Genomic DNA, 12,920 nt, shown 5'->3' on the forward strand with positions numbered 1-12,920 from the left:
TATCCCTTGGTAGGGTTTGTAACTGGGCAATAACACAATTATATATTCGTAGCCAAAGGATGAAAGGGTACTGAGGGTGTTAAAATAACCACATCTACGGATAGGAACGTAGATAACGAATTTATCCCCGGTCTTAGTCTAAATCTGGCGATTTTTAGAGAAATTCGACCACGAAGTTTAACGTGCAAGTAACTTTTTTTCATTTTTAACATCTCTTAATTTTATTGAAATTTGGGATTTTGACATATTTTTAACGAGGTGTTACTTTTGGTAAGACGTTTTTAATCTATAGACAGAGAAAGTTAAATTGGGTCGAATTTGGCGCTCAAAGTTGTGACAGCTACATCAAAGACGGTGTGATGTCAACGTGGGTCATTACAATCATTAATAAGCTTTCGAATGAGGTGTAAGGTATGTAATTAGGGGCTGAAGGGTCACAGCAGTCCATTCCAGTATTCAAAATCTCCATTTCAATATTAAAAAAATGGCTATTTCCTAATTTTCACGCGTATTTAGGAATTTAGGTTCTCCATAATGGTCATTGCTGCCCAATTGACTTACTATATCTGTAATCAGAGGATGAAGGATAGTTAGGGTCTAGTGAAAATAACAAAACAACAACGTAGAGTATTTTAATTTAAATATTTTGGTATTCAGGTCGCCCATACACTGAACCAAGGAATTTCTGTTAAAAATAGTTAGTAAAACTCACTAGTTTATCCTCCGAAACTAAATGAATGAATAAAATTAAAATAAATAAAGATTTTTGTTTTTTTGTTCTGATATAAATGTGAATATGTGTATGATAACACCAAAATGGAACTACGGGATATAGCTGTAGTGTCACAGTCATTTTTTTTAATATTTTTATTTTACTATTCACCTCTCCAACTTGAATAATAAAACATAAACTATTTCATTATTCATTATTCATAACTTAACAATGAATAATGAATAGTGAACTATTTCATTATTCATTATTGAAATTTGAATAATGAAAAATGAATAATGAATGTACTTTAGCGCAATAGTGAAAGACGTTTGTTATTGATCAAGAACATAACTCAGAAAGCCATATTACAGATTGTATATTTACTATAATACGCATTATCGTTTTCTAGACATGACTAGTAAGTTGCACATTCTTCTTTATTAACATTTAGACACGATTTAATAGGTTTGGTTAACTTTCCTATTTTCGAGTAAATAATCTTCAAATTGCATATTTTCAACACCGGAATGAAAGATTTGAATGAGCGTTTTTTGTTAAAGAAGCTAGGTCATATTTTTATAAAGTAATGTAATATTTGCCGCTGATCATAGCTGTTTCTATGCAAAGAAACGAGTGTTTGAATTATGTGATGTTTAGATATCGTAATAACAGTAATTTACAACTAGTATCTCAATTGTTTGTAAAACAGTTGAAAGGTCAGTTGTTTGTAAAACAATTGAAAGGTCTTTCCTTTTAAGGGGATGTTTTCGTAATGTACTTTGAACGACCTTTCGTTTGATATACGACAAGCAAACCTTCTGAAACTTTGCGCTTGTAACACTTAATGACCTCATCCGCCTACATTTTCGGGATCGGAAGTATGATATATGTAAAATAGACTAAATGAGCTTTCATTTGGTATGGGACTACTTCATGTTCTAGAAAGTTTGATTTTTGCACTTGATAACCCCATTCAACTAGTTTTTAGGGGTCAAGAATTTGATATTTAAAATGTACACATCACCTTTCATTTGATATACAACAACCCTATCGATAAAGATTTTTTTTTTTGGCACTCCATCCAACCATTTTTTATGACCCCATCCAACCAATTTATGGGGGACATCAATTTGAAATTTGAAATATAGGCTTTATGTTCTTTCATTTGATATGCGACAACCTTACCATCTGAGAAATTAAATTTTTTGCACTAAATGACCCACCCTTCCCCCTGGGATGAATAAGAGGTTTAAAATTTTCATTTTTTAGTAGTAAGAGTTTATTGAGACCTTCAATTTGATATATCAGATGACCCCAATTGACAAAGTGCCAAAAATGATGCAATATCAACGATATAAATAGAAGTTATGAAACTTACAAAGTCAATGCAAAACATGAAAATCTTAAAATGATTTTTTGGTGTTTTTTTCCATGGAATGTTATTGGTATTTGGTCAAACATATAACTATGTTAACCTCTTCAATTTCTTGAACACTTTAAGTGGTAAGCTGTTGTTGATTTAGAAATACATGCCGCCGCTCGCAAAATTTCAAACTGCATTATCTCTAAAACGACAATAGAAATCTCAAATCTGTTAAATGGTAAATGATCTACAGTTAAAGGACAAGATTATAAAAAAAAAAGAATTGTGACAATTCAAAGTTCACCAAGGTCACAATTAATCATCAAATATATGATGCAATAACAAACATGAGAACTGGAAGTCGTTGACACATTCGACTATCAACATTCATCTCAGGACCACTTGACCTTTCAAATATCACAAGGTCAAGGTCACAGTATAATGTGAAGGTCAAGATCATGTTTGCAGTTGATAGTAGGTTGATATGTAATACTTTTGAACAGACAGTCGGACAATTTTGGACTTATCATATAAAATGTAGAGCTCGTCGAGAGGAACATTTTATATGCTGTATGTATGCAGCAAAGTCTTATCGTTTTCCTAATATGTAAGCTTGAAATTGCAGCGTAATTTTATTTTGAACTCTGTGACCTTTGACCTTGGGTGCATATTAAAGGTCACATGAATTAAAGATTATTGGTGAAGGTTCCAGGTCTCTATGACTTCCGGCTTTCGAAATAGAATTTTTCAAAAATTATTTATAATTTTTAAAGGGGAATAACTCCTTATAAGGGTAAGTAACACATTAATTATTTATGTTTATAAACATTGCCATCTGTTCTTGTAGTTGCTGTCATTTTCAATTACATTCTATCTCTAATACTTTTTGAGAAAAATGCAAATAAAAGAAATTGCTATAAGGGTATATAACTCTCAAAGGGGATGATGAAATCATATGCAGCCTCATATGGTAATACATCATGATAATATCTACCAATTGTCCAAATAAGGTCATGATATCTTTAAAAACAACGAGGGGGGGCATGTTAAAAAAATCAATGACAGGGAGATAACTTCTAAAGGGGATGATGGCATCATTAACAGGATCATCTGGTAATACTTCATGATGAAGTCTATCGATGGTCCATTTTTGGTCTTGATAACTTCAACAGAAAGGGGAGGAGGCCCTGTCAAAAAATGTTGGAAGAAAAAAAAGAAAAACAAAAACATAAGAAAAACAATAAAGTCTTTCCTCACGGAGAGGAAAGACCTTAAATACTGCATGTAGAACAATGGCGGCATGTATGATAAATTAGAGTATATTGTGAAAAGAATATTCGAGTTAACTGTTAGCGTAAAGCTATTTTTATATAGACGAATTGAATACAATTGTCATGTGTTTAGTATTTTATATAATTACGATGAGTCCGTTCTTGGTATTGTATCTTGGTTTTCAGGACCCTGATGTACATTATTAACCTTGTGCCAAGTTCCATATTTACTTGAGTACTCACTCCACACGTAGTTAACGCACAACTTGTAGTTTTTGAACGATTTTATACATGTACTATAGAAATAATAGTGAGTCATGGATATTTCCTTTGACGATTTGTGCGTATTTAGCAAATCGAACTTATATGTCGATATTTAGACGTAGTTAATACTTTTTGAGTAATATTATTCGTTCATTTGCTTCCGAGAAGTAATATTAAACAGGTCGGGAACACTACCTTATATGGATATGCATGAATTAGCATGCTTATGTCCTGGCACATGAAATTGTTTATTTACGTGTGACGCAATTATCTTTACCTCGGATTTTGACCAACCCACTACATAAATAATAATGCATGATGGACTACTACATGTTTACAATCAGCCGAAAACACGTGTTATTTACTGAAATACAACACATTATTTCACGCGGGATTAACAACTTCGCTTAGTTTTTCACTTTTTGTATACACATTTATTGTTCGTGATATTAACTATTCTTTCCATGCTCAGACTAATGAAGAATTGATTCTATGCGAAGAAACTAGTGTTTGAATTGCTGATATATAGTCAATAATATGATTGATGATGACATGGAGATAGCAATGAAACAACAGTGCAGAACACAATTACTCATAAGACAAACTTACCATCGAAAACAGTCAGTGCTCATATTCATGAGGGCAGCAATTTTCATATAGATAGTTAATATAAACAAGATTTGATTTTTTTTAATATTTTTAACGAACTTTGACATTTGCCGACCTCAATAATATCATTTATGATGTTATCCATGTGTATGTGAGACAAGGACGTGAACTTTGATATATTTTGTGAAAATTGCATGGTTGGATCTTAACCTATGAAATTCTGGTATTTACTAAATAATTTTTCTACTCATTTTGTATATAAAGTAGGCCGTTGTTTTTTTTTAATTGTTTAACACTAGTATTTTTTCCCCTTTATAGCTTTCTTTTCAACGTGAAACCTATGATTGCTTACTTTAATAGATTGTGCCTTAGATGGAAGATAAGTTGCATTTGGCACTCATGCCTCATCTTTTTGTTTCTAGAAAACATTAATAGGCAATATGAAACCCACGATCAAGAGGATTTAAATAATTGAAGATATTGCATATAAGTCAAAAAGACAGCAGCCGAACGATAAAAATTCCTTTTAGTAAAATTGAGAATGGAAATGGGGAATGTGTCAAAGAGACAACAACCCGACCAAATAAAAAAACAACAGTAGAAGGTCACCAACCGGTCTTCAATGTAGCGAGACATTCCCGTACCCGGAGGCGTCCTTCAGCTGGCCTCTAAGCAAATATATACTAGTCCAGTGATAATGAACGCCATACTAATTTCCAAATTGTACACAAGAAACTAAATTTAAAATAATAGAAGACTAACAAAACCAGAGGCTCCTGACATGTGAAAGGCGCCGCTAAAATCAGAATAACAATTAATGAAACCACTGCAAATATCTTAACATGTTTAGGAAAGTGCTTACAGTCTAAACGTGTTTGTCCTTCAAGTGTTTAGTGTAATGACATGTTTAGGGTGAACGTGTTTAGAATTTAAAATTCTAAGCATGTAAATTCTTAAATACACTCTTTGTTTCAACATGTCCTATCTTTATCTTCATATAGTTTCCAAAATTTCTTTTTCTGTAACTTTTTTCTGTCAAAGCAGTGGTGGACACGGAATTCTTCTGTTTGGGTTAAACGTGAAGTTTATTTTAATTTGGTTGAAGTTTAAAATTCTACATTTGCCAGTTAAGAGACATAAGAATTGCCAGTCCTTAAAGGTGATTATTTTAACATGTGTTCATAATTCTTCTATCTCTTTGAAAATTGTCTGCCATACATTACTTTCTCTCTTATTTCCGTGCATGATACACTTATATTACTTACATCACATTACATCAATGAAATATAAAATTAGGAATGGAAATGGGTAATGTGTCGAACAGACAACAACCCGACAATATAACTGACAACGTCTATATGCAATAAATGTAAAATATCATGTTAAATAATCATACTGTAAAAGGTTGAAACAAATATGAAAAGCAATTAAGCAATTTTGATTTCTTTAAATTTTATTCACCAAGTTAAAAAAAAAAATACATCTGATATATATGTAGCCTATTTAAACTGCGTGCACATATCTTTGCTATCATAGTGGTTTCATTAATTGTTATTCTCCATAGAAATGTCTTCACCTATTTTGCAAAAATTTACATAATAAACATTCTTAATAACTCTTTGTTGATCCTATAAAATGTACTGTTAAAAAAATCTAGAATTTGATCCTGTTTAGGATAGGATAACTCCCATACGTTAAAGTAAAAGATGAGTCTCAAAATGATGTAATTAATGTCCTAGCTGGCTTGGATCCATTTTAAGTCATTCCACAATCCCGTGGCAGTATGGGACAATATCTTTTTTGTAAATAAAACATGGCTACATGTAACCATCAAACAGAATTTAATAGATCAATTCAAACAAAAATGGCTAGCAAGCCTACAGGAATCAACAAAAGCATTAAATTATCGTTTATTTAAAGATACTTTGGAGTTTGAATATTATTTAAATAGTTTGGATGACAGGCAGATATCCTTATTTCTTAAATTTCGAACTTTGAACATGAAATTTCCAATAGAAACTGGAAGATGGCAAAACATAGAAAGAGAAAACAGAAAATGTGTATTGTGTAATTCAGATGCCATTGGTGATGAATACCATTACATTTCTAAATGTTCAGCTTTTGATAACTGTAGAAAACACTGTTTTGCATTTTACTATAGAAATAGACCAAACACATTGCAGTTTTATGACTTAATGAATTCAATGTACAGAACTGAACAAACTATGTAAACTTATTTAGGAGATTAATAACAAATTGAACTTTTCTGGGTGAACCATTGTGAATGCCTCTGTCTTCTTTCGTACATTATCTATTCGTGTAATTGTATTGAAATATGTATAATTATCTCTATACCTTTGTAATTTGGTTTGTGACAATAAAGATATATATATGAGGGAAGAACTATGAGGGAAGAACCAAAAATTTGCGAAAGCAAATTTAGTAATTTACAGATCTAACATTGTTGGGTTGATGTTTAGACGAGTTGTATATATATTTGCTTTCGCAAATATTTTGTTCTTCCCTCGCCGGGATTCGAACCCATGCTACTGGGATATCGTGACACCAAATCGCCTGCACTGCAGTCGTCCCGCTAGACCACACGACCACCTGGGCTCTCAAAAAAAGAGCTTTCGGTGGCCATATGTTAGCTTTCCACGTCAGTTTTAATCTAGCGGCGTACTACAGTACATGATATATAAGGCATGAAGATGTATATATATATATAAATATGATTATATAATTATTTACCCAATGAAAGATCAAGGATTTTTAAGAATAAATTATCCGAAAATCAATAGGGTTACATGCTATAGATGAAATATATAAGACGCAAAAGTGCTGAAAAAATGCATAAATTATGTTTACCAAAGCACAGTAATGATATAATCCGTAAATCAATATCGTTATTTACACGTTTACATGTATGTCCCATAGGGATTGACCAGATAAGTTAAACAATCAATAATGACGCATGTTCCCAAAGTGATTAACCAGATAAGCCGAAAATCAATAATGATTAAGTAGTAATTTGTTTACACAATTAAAGATTGAGGATTTTTTAAGAATAAAAAATAAACTGAAAATCATTTGGGTTAGATGTTATTAATGGAAAATATAATACGCAATAGTTTGAATTAAATTTTGTGGGTGAATGGAGAAATAATTAAATAAATTTCAAAATATCTGATTTAAACAATCATTTTAATTGGAGTAGTTAATTATATAAGTAATGAAAATTAATTAATATTAAGAACACACAAAAATTTCTCAATTTAATATGTTACTAGTTAACAAAATGACCCTTTGACCCATATCGAAAATTTACTCCTCCACCCAAGATGGCGGCTTTAACGTTATGTCTATGGGGGAAAAGTGCCCTGAAGAGACCTGGATGACTACTGACCCCCTCCTTAGAGTATAGTATATTTATGTCAGTGGTCCCCCTCCTTAGAGTATAGTATAATTATGTCAGTAGTCCCCCTTCTCAGAGTTAGTATACTTATGTCAGTAGTCCCCCTCCTCTGAGTGTAGTATACTTATATCAGTAGTCCCCCTCCTCGGAAAATCTTGTATGTTTAGGTTCATCCCCCTCCACATACCCCCTTTGTATATCTATTAAAAGGTCCAATATGTCCATTTTCTATGTTCGTGATGTTTTCAGTATTTTCACACTTTCAGCAACCAGAAAGAGGAATTACCTATAGATGAATCACCCATAGACGAATTACCCGAAGACGAATTACTCAAAGATGAATTACCCTATAGACGAATTACCCAAAACGAATTACCCAAAGATGAATTACCCATAGACGAATTACCCATAGACGAATTACCTATAGACGAATTACTCAAAGACGAATTACCCACAGATGAAATAACATTACTAACCCAAATACGAAATGTAGCAATTTGTGCTCGGGACGAGCACTTCGGGGAAATAGTGGAGAATATAACCAGAAGAAAAGTGACATTGGGAAGTTTTACTATTATAATTTGCAAAGTGCTTTTTAGGAACTCTCGTTTTGAATTGAATACTTACATGAACTCTCGTTTTGAATATTCATATATGAACTCTTGTTTAAATTATTTATATGAAAAAAACCTGTCAGAGAGAAATTAAGCATGCTGTTTTTGAAAAAATATTGAAAAAAGTGAAAAAGCTACGTTTTGGTCATTTAACCTTTAAAGTGACTTTTCAACAAAATTTCTATCAAATGAAAGTGAAAATCATTTCTTCTCATGTAGTTTGACAAATTAATACCAATAGATCATTCAGAGAAGATGCCAAAGTAAAAATTATAAATTTGCTCTTATTACACAGACCACAATTAATTCCTCTATCAGTTCTTAATAACGTTTTGCATCATTAAAAAAATTGCACCATGCACTTTTGTCAATATTTTTGTGTGTGTAATGTATAGTCCTAGTCCAAATATATATCCAAATCACTTTTACAAATTTAGCCAATACACATCCATACCCCTATTTACAAGTCAAGAGATGTTCCGAAAACTGTAAATATTACCTTTTTGCACTTGGCCTAATCACTCATTTCATATCAAAATCTGTTTAAATACAACATTCAGCATTTTTTTCACCTCTCTTCTTTCATTTTTACCCCAAAAAAATCTAAGAAATGAGTGAGGAAGGGAAAGAAAAAAAATTAAGAAAAAATTCACCTTAATTAAAAGGAACTATATTCGTGTACAACGAACAGCGGGGCCATTAATTGTGGCCTTGGGCCAGTCTTCTCCTAGCTTTCAAGCTGTAAACTTGTGAATAAATTTGTATGTGTTTTATACGGTCTTGCGTTTAAAGCAAACACAGTGTCGATTATGGACCTACAGACTGCAATGTAACCCTAGACGAACTTTACGGACTTGTACCGGAATTCACGGGGTCATAATACTTTAAATTCTATTTGATTGTTAACACGATGAAATGATAAGCGTTATATTTAAATGTCGCTCACAGAAACTAATCCATACTAAATGTGTATCAACTGTTTATAGTAACATTATTATATTAGAAATTGTTTAAACTGTATTTAAATTTTCTGTGATATAATATGTGTATAATTATATTCTATGTTTATACATGAACTATCATTAATGTTGATAATTTTGTTATTTTAGAGTTTTTAATCTCTGGTAATCAACAATCCGAACTCTAGAAAGCCTTCGTGTTATTTAAAGACCCCTTTCACACACATATGCGCAAAGCGCTACCTACATACAAGAGAATAACAAAATAAATGAATTTATTTTATTTATCTAGTCCAAGCCGACAATATTTGTGAAAAGACTTGGTTATTGTTACGAAATACATACAATTTTCTTTAATAAACAAGTATAAATTTACAGATATGCGTGCGACTCTTTCCTTTAACTCTATTGATATTCAAATCATGTTTAACAACATAATCAGGTATGTATCGGCAACACAATATCACACACCTATACCCCCCTCCAAAAAAAAAAAAATTTGACCCCCAAAAAATTACCCTCATTTCAAGTAAAAGAGCCCTAAATTTTCATAAAAAAAAAAGCAAAAAAAAACGCAAAAACACCAAAATTTTCTTACTCCCAAAAAATTTTTTTTTTTACTTTGGAAAAAAACGTTATTAAAAACACCCAAAAAACAACAAAAAAATTCCAAAAAAAAAAATAAATAAAAAAACCGGGAGAACAGGCGAAGAAAGAATTCTGTGGGATTTAAGAGAAAAAAAAATCAATTTTTACTTTAAAAAATGAAACAACCTACAGCTCCTGATTTATATCCAGAATTACCTATAGAAGATGGACAAAATTATAGACTACAAAAAATAACAGAAATAGAAAAAAACATTAATAAATGAGAGAGATAAACGTAAATCACTATACAAAAAATATAAACGCGGAGTTAATGTTACTGATGGTGTTGATACAAGTTTAATTTCGACATCTGTTGTTTTAGCTGGTATAGGAATAGCTTTTCCTATCTTACTTCCCATACAAATTGCAGCTGTTGTATGTGGAAGTTTAGGAGGTCTAGTTAAATTAATTAGAAGAAAGTTGACAACAAAATCAAAAAAACATTATGAAATTAAAACAATGGCAGAATGCAAGTTAAACAGCATAAAAGATTTAATATCAAAATCTTTAACTGACGGACAGATAAGTGCAGATGAATTTAAACTTATTTTAGATGAATTAGAAAAATTTAATGAGATGAAAAAAAATAAAAAAAAAGTAATTTTAAAAAGTTTACCAGATGATGAAAGAAAAAAACTAATTGAGGAAACAGAAAATAGAGTAAAAAACGAATTAAAAAAAAAATGGAAAATCTTTGATTTTCTTTAATAAAATAATTTTAGTTGATAACGGAAATCCACCAAACTATGAATCAATTTTTAATTAAATAAATGGATGAAGAAACAAAAGAAAAATTAGTAAAAAATGTAAAAATAATGTTAAATAAAAAATTTAATTATTTTTATCTTAAGTTGTTTTTAACAGGTTCTTTTTATTGTTTATTATCTAATATTTTAGATGAATAAAATGGCTGAAGGAGGTTATGAGTTTGATAATCCTGAGTTTAAAAATAATGATTATGATGATGATTATGAAGAAGAAGAAACGTCTTTTCAAGATGATGAAGAGTTTCAAAATAATATAAATAAGGAATTTGAAAAATCAAGAGATTTATCAGAAAATGATGTTAAAATTCGTAAAAAAGAAACTACAAAAAAAAATGATTAAACAATTTTATAAAAAAAATGGTGAAACTATACGTAATGAAGAGGTTTTTTTTGTTGGGGAAGATCATAAGGGAAGACAAATCTTATATGTAAAAGATGAAAAAGGTAATGATATTGCATTAACATATTACCAAAAAGGAGTATTAAAGTTTTATAAATTTAACACTCTTCAAAGAGAATACGGTGTTAATTTTGTCAGGGATGTTTTAGGTGTAGATGATTATAAAATATCTGATAATTTAAGAGAAGGTAGAGCAGGGTTTCAGAGAATGTTAAATGAACTCGATAATATAGAAATTCCATTACAAGAAATATCTACACAAGAAGAAGGACAAGAATTATTAGAAACAGCAAGTAATGCAGAAACATATGTGAAAGAAATAGAAACTTCATTTATTGAACAAGGAACATCTTTAATAAATGAAGAAACACAAACAAAAATGACAAAAAGAGAGATGGATGGTATAATAAAAGCATTTACAACAGCGGAAGATGAGATTGCAAATAATTTAGCAAAACTGAATGAAACAAATAAAGACTTAGCAAAAGAAAATGCCAAATTAGAACAAGCTAAAGAAGACAATGATGAATTTCAAATAGATAGAATAAGTAGTCGAATAAGAGAGTTGGAATCTGAGAGAAGTGCAAGACTAGAAGTAATTAATATTAATAAAGAAAAACTACGTAGTCAAGTAAACAGATTTAAACAAACAATACATAAAATGTTAAACGAAGACAAAACATTAGGTGAAAGAATAAGAACATTATTCAGAGAACAAGGAATAACAATAGTTAGTGTTTTAACTGCTTTTGGAATGATTATTGGTGTTATTGTTGAAGCATTTACTGGTGGAACTACTTCTCCTTCTCCTTCTCCTCCATCAAAAGGTGGTGGTGTACAAGACTGGATAAAAAAACAATTAAAAAATCTTGGAAAATTATTATCTTTTCTTGCAGGAAAATTAGCAGCTGCATTACCAGGTATTATAGGTTCTATTGTTTCTTGGTTATTGTCTGCAACAAAAGACGTAGTAAATTGGTTTGCAAACAACTTATGGGCATTGCTTATTTTAGTTGTTAGTTTATTGTTTACTGCTGCTAGAGATTATTTGAAAAAATAAAGTGCTGTAAATCCTATTACAATACTTACAAATATTATTGCTTGTTTATTATCTTCATGATCTTCATGTTCAATTTTTTTTATTGGATCTATTTTTGGTTCTTTAGGCTTTTCAGGTTTTATAGGTTCTTGTGGTTTTACAGGTTCTTTTGGTTTAAAATCAACATGATCAAAATTTTTATTATTTAAATCATCATTTAACCCAAGTGTTTGATTTTCTGTTGCAATTATAATTTTATTATTATAACCAACAATACTTCCAATTTGTAAAACCATATCACTGGGAGACATATATAAACCAAGTCCATAAGCATAATCAACTTTACTTCTTGCATATTTTAAACCATTTTCATAATTCGATATCTGGGTGGGTAAATCGATAGGACTATTTATTACATCTTGTACATTTGCTAAGAATTGTTTTTGTGCATCAAATCCTGTTCCTACTTTTAAAATTTTTGTTTTTGTTTGAGATTGTGCACCTAACAAAGCCCATACATAAATTTTAATACTTTCATTAATACGTTCAATACCTGCTTGTGTAAACCCATTAGAGTTATCTAAAATAAATGTTGTCCAAGCCATACTTATATCTTTTTCATGCTTAATAGTATCATGAGTACTAAAGAAAGGTCCTTTAATTTTATTTCTTTGTCTATATTCTCCACTTGGTTTATAATATTGCTCAAAACTTCCTAATCCTTGACATGATGATTCTAGTTTTTGTCTCCAATTTGTATTTGGAGAAATATTAAATTCATCACATAATTTCTGATATGCAGCTTTGTCATATGGGTTCTTGTAATAACAGAAAGAAGAATCTGTTGGTAAAGGTGATT

The 12,920-nt window shown here is 30.6% G+C and overlaps 1 protein-coding gene across 1 annotated transcript; it reads left to right on the forward strand.

The window, feature by feature from the left end:
• The first annotated feature begins 6,219 nt into the window (after nucleotides 1-6,219).
• On the forward strand, nucleotides 6,220-12,042 carry LOC134693518 (uncharacterized). The gene is made up of 5 exons (XM_063554354.1): nucleotides 6,220-6,446; nucleotides 7,901-8,123; nucleotides 10,753-10,862; nucleotides 11,137-12,000; nucleotides 12,036-12,042. Exons 1-5 carry the CDS (start codon nucleotides 6,220-6,222, stop codon nucleotides 12,040-12,042), a joined length of 1,431 nt encoding a protein of 476 aa, XP_063410424.1.
• The last annotated feature ends 878 nt before the right edge of the window (nucleotides 12,043-12,920 follow it).

This window comes from Mytilus trossulus, chromosome 12 (assembly GCF_036588685.1).
Source record: "Mytilus trossulus isolate FHL-02 chromosome 12, PNRI_Mtr1.1.1.hap1, whole genome shotgun sequence".
Taxonomy (NCBI): domain Eukaryota; kingdom Metazoa; phylum Mollusca; class Bivalvia; order Mytilida; family Mytilidae; genus Mytilus; species Mytilus trossulus.

Coding starts and splice junctions, on each gene's coding strand:
- LOC134693518 (XM_063554354.1), top strand. CDS start 6,220: ATGAAATTTCCAATAGAAACTGGAAGATGGCAAAACATAGAAAGAGAA. Junction 8,124..10,752: donor TACTAACCCAAATACGAAAT/GTAGCAATTTGT, acceptor CTAATATTTTAG/ATGAATAAAATGGCTGAAGG. Junction 10,863..11,136: donor TCTTTTCAAGATGATGAAGA/GTTTCAAAATAA, acceptor CACTCTTCAAAG/AGAATACGGTGTTAATTTTG.